General features: G+C 38.9%; 1 protein-coding gene across 1 annotated transcript in view; it reads right to left on the bottom strand.

Moving 5' to 3' along the window:
* The window catches only part of ITGA4 (integrin subunit alpha 4), a 98,431-nt gene that overhangs the window by 85,015 nt on the left and 403 nt on the right, over positions 1-13,013 (bottom strand). Inside the window, exon 2 of the mRNA XM_043996722.1 lies at positions 12,487-12,608. Coding sequence (XP_043852657.1) covers positions 12,487-12,608 — 122 coding nt within the window. The remainder of the gene's footprint in view (positions 1-12,486; positions 12,609-13,013) is intronic.

A 13,013-nucleotide genomic window follows, 5' to 3' on the forward strand; every position in this document is an offset into this window, starting at 1 on the left:
CACTTGTTTAAAAGAGTGGCATGTACCATGTAAAATATCACTTTTATGGTATTTGATTCATGGGTTAGTGCAGAAACCTGGGATTGAGAAGCCCTTAGAACGTAGTCAGTTCTTTCAGTTCTCACCCAGGGATCAGGATACAATCTACTTCTAAAATAGGAATGGTTTCAGTGTTACACTCATAAGAAACCCTTTCTTGTATTTCATCATGAACCTTTAACCGCATGGGGTAAGAATGTTTCTTTTTTTTTTCCTTTTTTTTCCTACAACAGTCAAGACATTGCATTATAATAAGAGAAGACATTTTATTTAAAGGCTACATAGTAATTAATTTCACATAACTAGCATAAAAATTTTTAAAGTTAAGAGGCCAAGAAATGCTTTCCACTTTTAATTAGTTACATAGAAAGTTCATTTGTTTACCCTTTTAGGAAATAACTAACTGGCAAATTTGTTCAAAGCCTCAAAGTTAAAGGATTCACTTTGATATTTAATGAGTTAAATAAAGAGTAATAGTAAAAAAAAAAAAAAACAAACAAACCTGACATTTATATAGCACTTTATATGCATCACAACAACTTTGTGAGGTAGATACTATGGCTATAGGTATCCCCACTGTGCCGGCAAAGAAACTGAGGTTCCGTGGCTTGCCATAGCCTTTGGTCATAAAGGCAATAAGTAACAGGGTGGGATTCAAATCCAGGTCTTTCTAGTGCCAGGTATATAAAAAACTCCCACCAATAATGTATTACTCAGGGGCAGCTAGGTGGCACAGTGGATAGAGCACCGGCCCTGGAGTCAGGAGTACCTGAGTTCAAATCCGGCCTCAGACACTTAACACTTACTGGCTGTGTGACCCTGGGCAAGCAACTTAACCCCAATTGCCTTACCAAAACAATAAAAAATAAATAATGTATTACTCCAGGCTGCCTCCACATTCATTCTCATGTTTCAATCAATACCTTCAATTTATTGATAATACCATAAAAGGTTCAATAAAATCTATCTTTGGCTCTGCATCTCCACTAGAAGCCTCCCTTTTAAAGCACAAAGCTTTATAGTGTAGTTAAGTAAATACATTCACAATGGAAGAAACATCACTAAAGTTAAATTTGCCTTCCAAAAAGGTAAGGAGAGCACTCAAGCCCCAGGAAAAAGTTCAAAGTGAATTCTCTACCAAGAATCCCTCCAAGGCATATTAAGGTACCTGTGCTTTCCCCTAATCTCCCAATCACTCAGCTTAAGGTCACAATCCTGCCTCCAGGCTGTAGGAACAATGGAAGAATAAGATACGGAACCTTCAAACATTATGTTACTAGTGTGGGTAGGCACCCAGCCTAAGTCCTAAGGCTTAAGGAGGAAAATGAGCAAGTACTCTCTCAACACTAATACACAAACCACAGCTTTCTCAAGAAGAATTCAGCACCTTACTATGTGAAGTAATGTCTCTTCATAATGAAATATGGATCACCTTGACCCATACCTCTCAGAGTTCTTAAGAAAATATTTTTATTGGTCAAAGATAGAAAAAAAAACAGCTTTAAAATGTTCCTTGGCTAATTAGAAATTTAAAATATTAGAATAATATTAGAATACTACCACTGAGAACAATAGGGGTACTATCCTGCAATAAGGAAAAGGATATCTTCTCTACTTTTACTATCTTTCATAAAGCAAAGCAGACTATTGAAGCAACAAAATTGAACAGTGAATAAGTCACCCAATTTGGGTTTTTTGGGGTTTATTTCATTAGTTCTTTTCTCTAATCCCAATGGAAAGCACTCCTGAGCAGAAAAAGGCCCTAGATTTGAGTAAACTGGTTTCCATCTCAAAAAAAAATGTATATATATATATATATATATAAACAATTGCTACTTGTCCTCTTCTGCATCTTTTTAAAATCTATAAACAATTCTATCATGGAAACCACATGCTAGTGGGTTCTGCAAAGCACCTTAGGATTCTGAAAAAAAAAAATCTTCAATGATGTCATTTGATCGCCAAATGATAGAAGTTGATCATATTAAGAAAGGATAATCCAGGGCAGTACACAGTTATAATTAAAAAGTTTCCTGGACTTAATTCTCCATATAGTCATAGTCAGGAAGGATAAAGGACTTCCATGATTCAAGGATTTCTTTAATTGACGTTCATTGCCATTCTTCCTCTTTCTTTTTTTAAATGTTAAATGTGCACTGATACCTTTTGTTTTTACATCACCTCATTTCTAAATATATCTCTTCCTCTCACTACCCTGTGAACCTTCCTTTGTAACAAGGAGTAGTAAAAGAAAGAAGAGAAAAAACCAAAACAAACCAAAACAAAAAAAAACCCAAGGGAAGTTCAGCAAAACCAGCCAATCATCAACAGAGTGTGACAGAATATCAAACATTTTACACCCAATGTCTCATGCCACTGGAAAAAAAGAGGGGGGGAGGGTAATGGCAGTGGTGCGTTTTTTTCAGCCTTTTTTTGTTGTTGTTGCATATACCATTTTCTGAAGGACTTAAAACTCCCCACCTGTATAAATTAACCTTCATCTCATCCCTGACCAATATTCTTGCCCACCATTATTGCAAAGATCAAGATTTTATTTCATTATTATTATTATTACTAAGTAAACTTAATATTGATTCCAGGAAACATCATCTATCTCTGAATAATGTTACAAAAACACCCAATCAACCTAATTATCAACCAATCTCACCTCCCATTTGGCATTTGATCAACTTTACAAAGGCCTTTAAATTTCTATTTCTTTTAACCTTAAATTTTAACCTTTCCTGTTCTAGACACTGGGTTGCTTTACCTAGTTATACTCCTAGAACATCATTTTAAAGTTCTTCTTTCCCTGCTCTCTGACACCCCCCCATCTTCCCCCCCCCCCCGGGCCCCAATGCACTTTGGCTCCTACCTAGATCTTGGTATTTAGTGTTCTCTACTTCTGGATACACCCTAGGCATTTTGTAGAGCTCTGGCCTTCAAAAGGCCCTCTGACATATTGCACATGTAGGTATAAATCTCTCTTGGAAAAGAAATCTTCAGACATGACAGAGCCCATTAGTGAACAAAACCAACCTGTTTGCTTATTCATCCCTTATTATCTAGTTCAGACCTAGAATACTTCCCATTCATTTATGTCTCACTTTCCTCTCTCTCTCTCTCTCTCTCTCTCTCTCTCTCTCTCTCTCTCTCTCTCTCCCTCCCTCCCTCCCTCCCTCCCTCCCTTCTTTCTTGTCTATTCTATAAGATCTAAAAGTTGGTTAAAATGAAGAACTAATACCTCCAACGTGCTATCCAATGGAGCCCTTCTCTTCACAATGTGCTGATATACTTCCTAGCCTCTTCTTGAATACTTTCAGTGACAGCAGGTAGTACATTTCAATTTTTACATCATAAAGTTCTTTATGTTCAGCCTTCATGTGCCTTACTATAATTTCTACCCAGCTGTCCTGGTTATGTCCTAGGGAGATATTCAGAATGCCTCTATTCCCTGTTATGACACCTCTTCGATTATTTGAGAAAAAAATTATCTATCCCTTTTTTTCTAGGCTAAATATTCCCATTAGGGGATGAAGTTTCATTATAAACAGTAGAAAGAACAGCAACTTTAAAGTCCAAGTACTTAGGTTCAAATCCCAGCTTTGCCACAACTACCAATGTGATCATAGGCACACTTAACCTCTCTATACCTCAGTTTCCTCATCTGCAATATATGATCTCTGAGTTCCCTTCTCTATCGTTCTATTATCCTTTATCACATCTTATATGATATAGTTTTCAAATTTTTCATCAATCTGGGAAGAAAAGGGGAGGGGAGGGGAGGGAGAGGAGGGGAGGAGGAGGGAGGGGGAGGGGAGGGAAGAGATGGAGGAAGAGAAGGAGGGAGAACAGGAAGGAATGGCAAGAAAAGGAAGAAATAGAGGGAGGAGAGGAAAGAAGAGGAAAGGGAAAGGAGGGAGAGAGAAAGAGGAAAGAAGGAAGGGATGGAGGGAGAAAGGGAGGAAGAGAAGAAGAAAGGAAAGAAAGAAAAAAGGAAAAGAGGAAGAAAAGAAGGGGAAAGAGGGAATGCGGCATGTGAGGAAGAATTATTAAGCACCTACTATGTACTTGGTAAGTAATAAAGTCTCTAACACTGTTCCCTTTACACATGGGTATGTGTAATTCCATTTACTTTACTATACTGTTTATTATTTATTAGTAAATAGTAAAGGAAAGTTTTCCAGAATTCTAGGATTTCTTTATTTGGCATTTATTCCCATTCATTCTCCTCTCCTCTCCCCTTCCCTTCCTTTCTCTCTCTTGCTTTCTCTCTCTCTGTCTCCTTTTTTATGTTAAACTTGTACTGATACCTTTTGTTTTTATATCACCTCATTCCTAACTAGATCTCCTCCTTTCACTACCCTGTGAACCATCCCTTGTAAAAAGAAGTAATAAAAGAAGAGGAAAACAAAACAGGAAGTGCAACAAAACTAGCCAACACATGAACACAGTGTGAGAGAATGTAAAATGTTTCACACCCAAAGTCTCATGCCACTGGAAAAGAAGGGTGGTCATGGTGCAATTTTTCAGTTTTTTTTAAATATGTATTCTTGAAGGTCTTAAAACTCTTTCCCTACCTGTATGAATTAATCTTCACTTTATCCCTGCCCAATATTCTTGCCTACTATTATAGCAAAAATCTAGATTTAATCCATATTTTTATTATCATTAGGCAAAGTAAATATTGTACTCTGAGCATATTTTCTTTCTCTCTGATTCCAGGATGCATTGTCTATCTCTGAATAAAACTACACAAACACTAAATCAACCATTATCCACTTTTTTCTACCAAACCTCCCTTTTGTCATTTGACCAAACTTTACAATTCCCTTTAAGTCTCCATGCCTTTTAACTTTAAATCTTACCTTCCCTTTCTCCCTCTTTCTTTTCCTTCCTTTCTCCCCTCCTTCCCCTCCCTCCCTTCCCTTAAAAGAAAGTTACTATTCTGAAAGCTTTACAAACATTATCTCATTATTCTTCATGACTACCCTGGGAGGTAGGTGCTATTATTATACCCATTTTATAATTGAGGAAGCTGAGGAATACAGAGATTAAGCAATTTGCCTGGGGTCAAACAGCTAGTAAATGTCTGATGCTGATTTTGAACTCAGGTCTCCCTGACTCTAGGTCCAGAACTCTATCCACTGTGTGTCACCAGCTATCTCATTTTATTTAAAGGAGTTGTTCAGAACTGAACATAAAACTCCAGAGGTGGTCTGACAAATGTAGATAATAATGGGACCAATGATGAAACTGGTCTAACCAACAATTATACTTTTACATTCAAGTAACTCTATTTTTCCCTTTATAGGAGTCACTTTGGAAGTCTATACACTTATAGGGGAGGGCAATGGGAAACTAAAATTATGTTATTCCAAGACTTTGGGGAACTTTTCTTTTGAAATTGCCTCAGGGCCTATGACATACATTCTTTCTGAATAAAAATAAATCATTCATTTAATCACTTTTTAATATAAAAAGACCTTTCTCACAAAAACCTATAAGGCAGCTCATGTAAATATTAGTATAACCATCTTTCAGAAGGAGAAACAAAAAATCAGAGAGTTTAGATGACTTCTCAAGGTCACGTCACAGAGCCAAGTCTCTAACCAAGTGTCCTAAATATCAATCCAATGTAATTTATACTATACCTCTCCAAGCTACCTCTCCAAGTGTTCATCCTTAGATAGTAGATTAATCTCCCCCCTTTCCCCCCAGGAAAGGGTCATTTAGCTTAAGACTAATGAACTAGGGGGTGGAGCCAAGATGGCGGAGGAAAGACATTAAACCCACAGTGCTTCTGATACAATCACCCCAAAAATAGCAATAAAAGAACCCTTGGGGCAGAAAAACACACAAAAATACAGGTTGAGAGTTTTCTCCAGCTATAGATAGATTTCAGGGGGCCATGCTGGGCCACGAATAAAGCTTAACCCGGCAATCGGGCTGACACACCAGACACCCACCAGAGGAATTTGCCCCAGTGCCTCTGAATCGGCTGCAGCACCAGCGTCTTCTGGAACCAAGCATGCGGTCAGGGTAAACGGCTGGATGTGTGTGTGGGGGAAGTGCAGAGGTACCAGTGGACTGGGGGGGGAAGGATTCGACTGTCCCACCCCAGCAGGCAACCAAGAAGACATCCTAAGCGGCAGGAGACCCAGGTGGGGGAGGGGAGCAGGGGAGCAGTCTCATCAGAAGCTGAGAACCACACCACAGAAAGCTTTTCTGGTTGGTTACTTAGTAAGTAGGCCTGAGGTTATCTCTGGACCTGAGGTGAGAATCTGCCCTCCCCCCAACCCAAAACACCTTGAACCCTCTGAAGCTGAGAACAGGAGCAGAGTTGAGAAGCAGCGCCCCCCCCCCCCACACCCCTGTGGAGAGGTTAAAATCAAATGAAAGCGAGGCCAGGTAGGCTAAGAAGAAGCCCAACCATCCCCCGGACCATGCTGTAGCTTGAACAGTGTGTCCTGGAAGTAGCGCCACACTTTAAGAAGGAGGTAAAAGCCAAGAAATAGTAAGCCAGGATGAGTAGGCAGAGAAAGCAGAAGACCATCGAAAACTTCTTTGGGAGTAAGGTAGACCACAATTCAACCTCAGAAGAAGAAGATAATAACAGGGTCAAAGCTCCAACATCCAAAGCTTCCAAGAAAAATATGAACTGGTCTCAGGCCCTAGAAGCTCTCAAAAGGGACTTTGAAGAGAAAGTAGGAGAAATAGAAATAAGATCTAGACAAAGGGAGGAGGGGCAGCTAGGTGGTGCAGTGGATAGAGCACCAGCCCTGGAGTCAGGAGTAACTGAGTTCAAGTCGGGCCTCAAACACTTAACACTTACTAGCTGTGTGACCCTGGGCAAGTCACTTAACCCCAATTGCCTCACTAAAAAAAAAAGAGAGAGAGAAAGGGAGGAAAGAATGGAAAGGGAAATGAGAGCAATGCAGCAGAGTCATGAGAAAAAAGTCATCAGTGTGAAAAGCCAAATGGAAAAGGAAATTAAAAAACTGTCTGATGAAAATAACTGCCTAAGAATTAGGATTGAATAAATGGAAGCTAGTGACCTTATGAGAAACCAAGACACAGTAAAGCAAATACAATTGAATGAAAAAATAGAGGGCAATGTGAAATATCTCCTTGGAAAAACAGCTGACCTAGAAAATAAATCTAGGAGAGATAATTTGAAAATCACTGGACTACCTGAAAACTACGACCAAAACAAAAGCTTAGACACCACCCTCCAAGAGATTGTTAGGGAAAATTGCCCTGATATTCTAGAAGCAGAAGCTAAAATAGAAATTGAAAGAATCCACCGATCACCTCCTGAAAGAGATCCCAAAAGGAAAAGCTCCAGGAATATTATAGCCAAATTCCAGAACTCCAAGGTCAAGGAGAAAATACTGAAAGCAGCTAGAAAAAAGGAATTCAAATACTGTGGAGCTCCAATAAAGATAAAACAAGATCTAGCAGCTTCTACATTAAAGGACCAAAGGGCATGGAATATGATATTATGATATTCCAGAGGGCAAAGGAATTGGGACTTCAGCCAAAAATCACGTACCCAGCAAAACTGAGTATAATCTTTCAGAGGCAAAAATGAGATTTCAATGAGAAAGAGGTCTTTCAAGCATTTGTGATGAAAATACCTGAACTGAATAGAAAATTTGACTTTCAAATACAAGACCTTGGAGAAGCATAAAAAGGTAAACAGAAAAAGACTTCATGAAGGATATTAAAAGATCAAACTGTTTACATTCCTACATGGGAAGATAATACTTTGAAATCATAAGAACTATCTCAGTAAGAAATTCACAGAAGACATGACTGAACTGAATATGAAGGGATGATATCTGTAAAGCATTTATATTTTGTTCTTTGTGGGGCAGACAGGGTGGGGTGTCTTATGTTTGGGGCTGGATTTGGGCTTGGGGCCTCCTGTGTCCAGGGCTGGTGCTTTGTCCACTGTGCCGCCTAACTAATCCATGATGACATCATTAAAATAGGGTTAAGGTGTAGGAGGAATAAACTAGGGGAAGGAGAAGGGGAGAGGTGGTCTGGGGAGAGGTAGTTCACATGAAAGAAACAAGAAAAAAGCTTATGGAGGAGAGTAGAAGAGGGGGAAGGAGTTGGGGAGTGAGTGAACCTTAATATCATCAGAATTGGCTCAAAGAAGGATTAACATACATACTCAAGTAGGTATAGTAATATATTTTTGCCCTGAGGGGAGGGGGGGAGGGAGAAAAGGTGAGGGGGGAAGAAGGGAAGGAGGAAAGGGCAGATTGGGGGAGAGAGCAGTAAAAAGCAAAACACTTTCAAGGAAGATGAAGATGTTCTCCATCACTGCACAAGTATGACACATAGAATTGCTTGATCTCATAGGGAGGGTTGAGGAGGGAGGGAGGAAGAAAAATTTAGAACACAGGGACCCTGATCTCATTGGAGTGGGCTCATGAAGGGAATAGCATTCATACCCAATTGGGAGGAGCAATCTATTTAACGCTGCAGGAAAATAGGAGGGGAAGAGGATAAGGAAGGGTGAAAAAGGGGAGTGCAGAGTGAGGGAGAGGATATTCAGAAGTAAAACACTTCTGAAGAGGAATAGGTAAAAAGAAGATAGAGTAAATGTCATGGGAAGGGAGTGGGATGGAGGGAAATAGTTATGATGATTGATTATAATGGCAAAACTTATGGTACCTACTTTGCTGGGCTTTTATGAAGAAAATTCTCTATCAAGCTTAAGGTACTATATACAGGTTATGATGAACAGGATACTATCAGAAAAACCTGAAAAGACCTACTTGAACTGAAGTGGAGTGAAATGTACTGTATACAAAATAACAGCAATAGTGCGGGATGATCTGCTGGGAAGCATGTGGTTATTTTTAGCAAGGCAATGGTCCAGTAAAACCCTGAAAGACTTATGAAGATTGTAGCCCATCTGCAGAGAAAGAATTGATAGTATCTGAAAACAGATGGAAACGCATTTTAATTTTTTTTTCTTTTCCTCTTTGACAATTCCTTAATCTGAAGTTTTGGGTTTTTTGACTGTTTTCTCTCACAACTAGCTAATATGGGAATTTTTCCATGACTACTCATGTATAACTTATTTTGAATTGCTTGAGTCCTTGTGGGTGGGGGGTGCAAATGGAGGGAGGGAGAAGAGAAGTTGGAACACAACGTTTTTTAAAAATTGATGTTAAAATTTTGTTTTTACATATATTTTGAAAAATAAAATTCCATTAAAAAAAAGACTGATGAACTAGATGGATGAACAAGCAAGGGGTAATACAAATTTTATTTTTTTTTAGTGGGGCAATGAGGATCAAGTGACTTGTCCAGCGTCACACAGCTAGTAAGTATCAAGGGTCTGAGGCAGAATTTGAACTCAGGACCTTCTGAATCCAGGGCCAGTGCTTTATCCAATGCACCACCTAGCAGCTCCCCCAGGTAATACTATTTTTAAAGAGGTCAGTATAAATAATAATGAGATAGATAACCTTGTATGACCCACTAGCTAGCTCTGAATACAGTTCCAAAATTAAAACACCAAAACTATGTTCAGAAATGGAAGCATCAGTGAAACTAACTAGATTTCATTAGAAACTAGAAAGACAACACTCATTTTGGACCTAATTTCTGGTATTAAAGCAATGAAATTAATTTATGACCACACTTCACATAGTTTTAGTGCCCCTTGAATGTAACCTTTACACATGGAGTATGACTTAAACCCATGAATCCCATTCAATCCAGTCCTCAAACATTGATTAAGTACTTAATACATACAAGGCATTTTAATAAGTCCTGAGGATACAGAATACAAAATGAGTAACAGACTCTGCCCCCAAGATGATTACTTTCTGTATGAAAGAAAACTGTTTCTTGCCCAATATGGCACCTTATCCATCTTTAAATTGGCTAGACTTGTAATTTTCTTGCTATACTGGACTCCCAGATAAGAAAATGCTACTCATGCAGGTTGGCACGTTCTCTCAAACTCATAATGATCTTAGAGAATTAACTAAGGCACTTCAAAATTCAGTTACCTTGTGGGCAGCTAAGCTATATGGTGGATAAAGCACCAGCCCTGAATTCAGGAGGACCTGAGTTCAATTCCGACCTCAGACACTTGACACTTACTAGCTGCGTGACCCTGGGCAAGTCACTTAACCCTCATTGCCCCACCAAAAAAAAATATTCAGTTAACTTGCCCAAGGTCATGCAGCTAAGTATCAGAGGCTGGACAGAGGCGATAGAGAGATAGCATGAGGGTAGTAGTGAATTGAAAATTGACTTCAGAGCCCAAAGAACTGTATTAAAATCCTGCTTCTGACACATCTTAAAAGCATTTCATGAAAATTCAATTCTTCACTGAAGTCTGAACCATAGAGACAGCATGTGTCAACACAAAATTTAGAAAGCATTTTCTCATAACAATTCTGTGAATAAAGTATTATAATCATTTTGACAAATGAGGAAATTGAAGCTCCAAAGAACTTGTCACTTGCTCAAGGTCACAACTATTAAGCCTTTGCTTCAGAATTTGAAACCAAGTCTCTCTCTAAAACCATTCCCTTTAGATATGGGTATGAACTCAACAATGCCCAGTAATCCCTACTTTTGACAACTTTCTCTTCTGAAGTGTATTTCTAAAATGACCCCTATATGTTTATAATCTCTGTTCATTTGATAGGGAAATACACATATTTTATTCTCATTTTTTACAAGTATATTAAAATACAAACCCTTCCTCTTTCAGCTTATCCCAGAATTCCTGAGGCAGCATCTATTTCCTATTCCTAAAAGGAAGCAGTTGCTGTGTAGTTATGATAGCCAAGGCCAAACCAAGACAATAGGAAGATTTACTTATTTTCCTCTGAGCTCTTGTCAGCTCCTCTGGTAGATCTCCTAACCCTAATCATAAACAACCCTCCTTCTTTCAATGTCTTTTTCTAGAAAACAAATGCCTTCTTGAAGACTATACTATACAATTTTTAGTCTCTTCCTTATGAGGCTCCCTCTTCTCAAAAACTGTGCACAATGAAATGAATATGCTTTACAAAATAATCCTATGAACACACATATAAGAACAATGTTCAGATTTTTGCCTTTAGGAAGGTAAAATAATAAAAGTGGAGATGGTTCTTGCTTGATTTTAAATTCATAATCTCCAGCTCAATAATAAGATCCCAAACAGCTGTAGGCATGGCATTTTGGGGCCACCACTGAATTTAGTTTGAGAGGGAAATTCACAGCATATTAAATCCACAATGCATTCTTCAATTGGGTACTATAAAAAAAGTTCTTGCTCTGGATCTTCTCATCCCCAAACTAAAGAAATATTTCTAGAGCTGTCACAATTTGAAGAAACAACATTTTAAAAACCTAACTACTGATGGGGAGGTGATTTTGTGGAAACTACTAATTTTGGAACATTGTGAAAAAGAAAAGTTCAATTTAACACCACTGATAACTTTGCTAGGGAATATTACAACTATGCATCAAGTTTCTTTTCCTTTCAATTACATTAATGAGGGGCTTCCAACTTTCAGTATTGCTTTCTTAGTTTTTATTAAGAGGAAATACTACCAGTACTTGTACAAAAACTGATGCTAAATGACAAGATGTCCTCCTAAGGGCAATTTTTTTATCTGACTCTAAGCTTGTTCTATTACTAAAGTTGAGTGATCGAAAAGGGTAATTATGAAATTCCCACTCTTGGCTTAGAAAGATCAAACTTATGCTCTTCATCCCCAGAGAAAGAACTGATGGTGTCTCAATACAGATTGAAGCACAATTTTATTTACTTTATTTTTCTTGAGTTTTTATATTTTTGGTCTTTCTTCTTTCACAAATTGACTAATATGGAAATGTTTTGCATGACTACACTCCTATAACTTAGATTGAATTGTTTGCCTTCTTAAAGTGGGGGTGGGGTGGGGAGAGACAGAGGAAGAGAATTTGGAACACGAAGTTTTAAAAATGGATGTTAAAAATTGTTTTTACATGTAATTGGGGGAAAATTCTAAATATTCAGGGGAAAAAAAAAAGGGAGAAAGATCCAAACTCTATTGTCACTTTCAGGAAGGTTTTAAGAATATTCCACTTTGTCTGGGCTCATTTCAAAGAATGTTGTGCTACAAATTTTCCAAGCATGGTCCTGGGCTGGAGGAACATTAGCAAAGGAGGAAGGGATCAGGATTTGCCTTTAAAATAAAAGGCATCTTCTTCAATACCTTCTCTTTACAGTAGTTTTGAAATTACTATTTTGAGCAAAAGACAGAGCTCACTGTGGATACATAAACTTCTTGGTAGTATGGGGGGGGGGCGGGAGGAGGGAGAGGGAATCCCGGTGATTCAATACAAAAGTGTAAGTAAGCATCACAAGGGGTTGCCAAAGAAATCTTTTTGCTTTCAGGTACAAAAGATTGGTAACTCCCCTACTGCACTCACCCAGCTGGAGTTGTTCGCAAGTCCCGTTAGGGTTTTTTCCAATCTTGCATCTGAAAATTGCACCGGGGTTGACCACTGAAGCGTTGGTTTGCCAGTTGGCGGTGGGGGCTCCCACCACAAGCCTAGCTCAGGGAACACATACGCAGGCGCAAAAACAGAAATGGTAAAAGAGATCATCTCACACATCTCAAACGCTAGGCTTAAGTGGGGGGGGGGAAGTGCTGGGGGGGGGGGGCGGTAAGCACACAACTCCCAACTTTTGACTCACGACCCAGGAAATGGCAAACCACTTTCTAGGCTCATAATAGGTGCTTAATAAACACTTGTTGATTGATTTGCTCCCCACCATGCCCAAAGTGCTCATTCTCTGTGATGCTCAATGGGCTAACCTCCTACTGTACCCAAATTAAGCGAGGTTCTTCCACCACCACTCACTTCTTCCCCCTACCCCCGCTTCCAGGTGCTTCAACTTCAAGATAAGTTTGCCTCTCCGGCAAATTCAGCAGGCTAATGCCAATCAACGGCCC

Source organism: Dromiciops gliroides, chromosome 3, assembly GCF_019393635.1.
Source record: "Dromiciops gliroides isolate mDroGli1 chromosome 3, mDroGli1.pri, whole genome shotgun sequence".
Classification (NCBI taxonomy): Eukaryota; Metazoa; Chordata; class Mammalia; order Microbiotheria; family Microbiotheriidae; genus Dromiciops; species Dromiciops gliroides.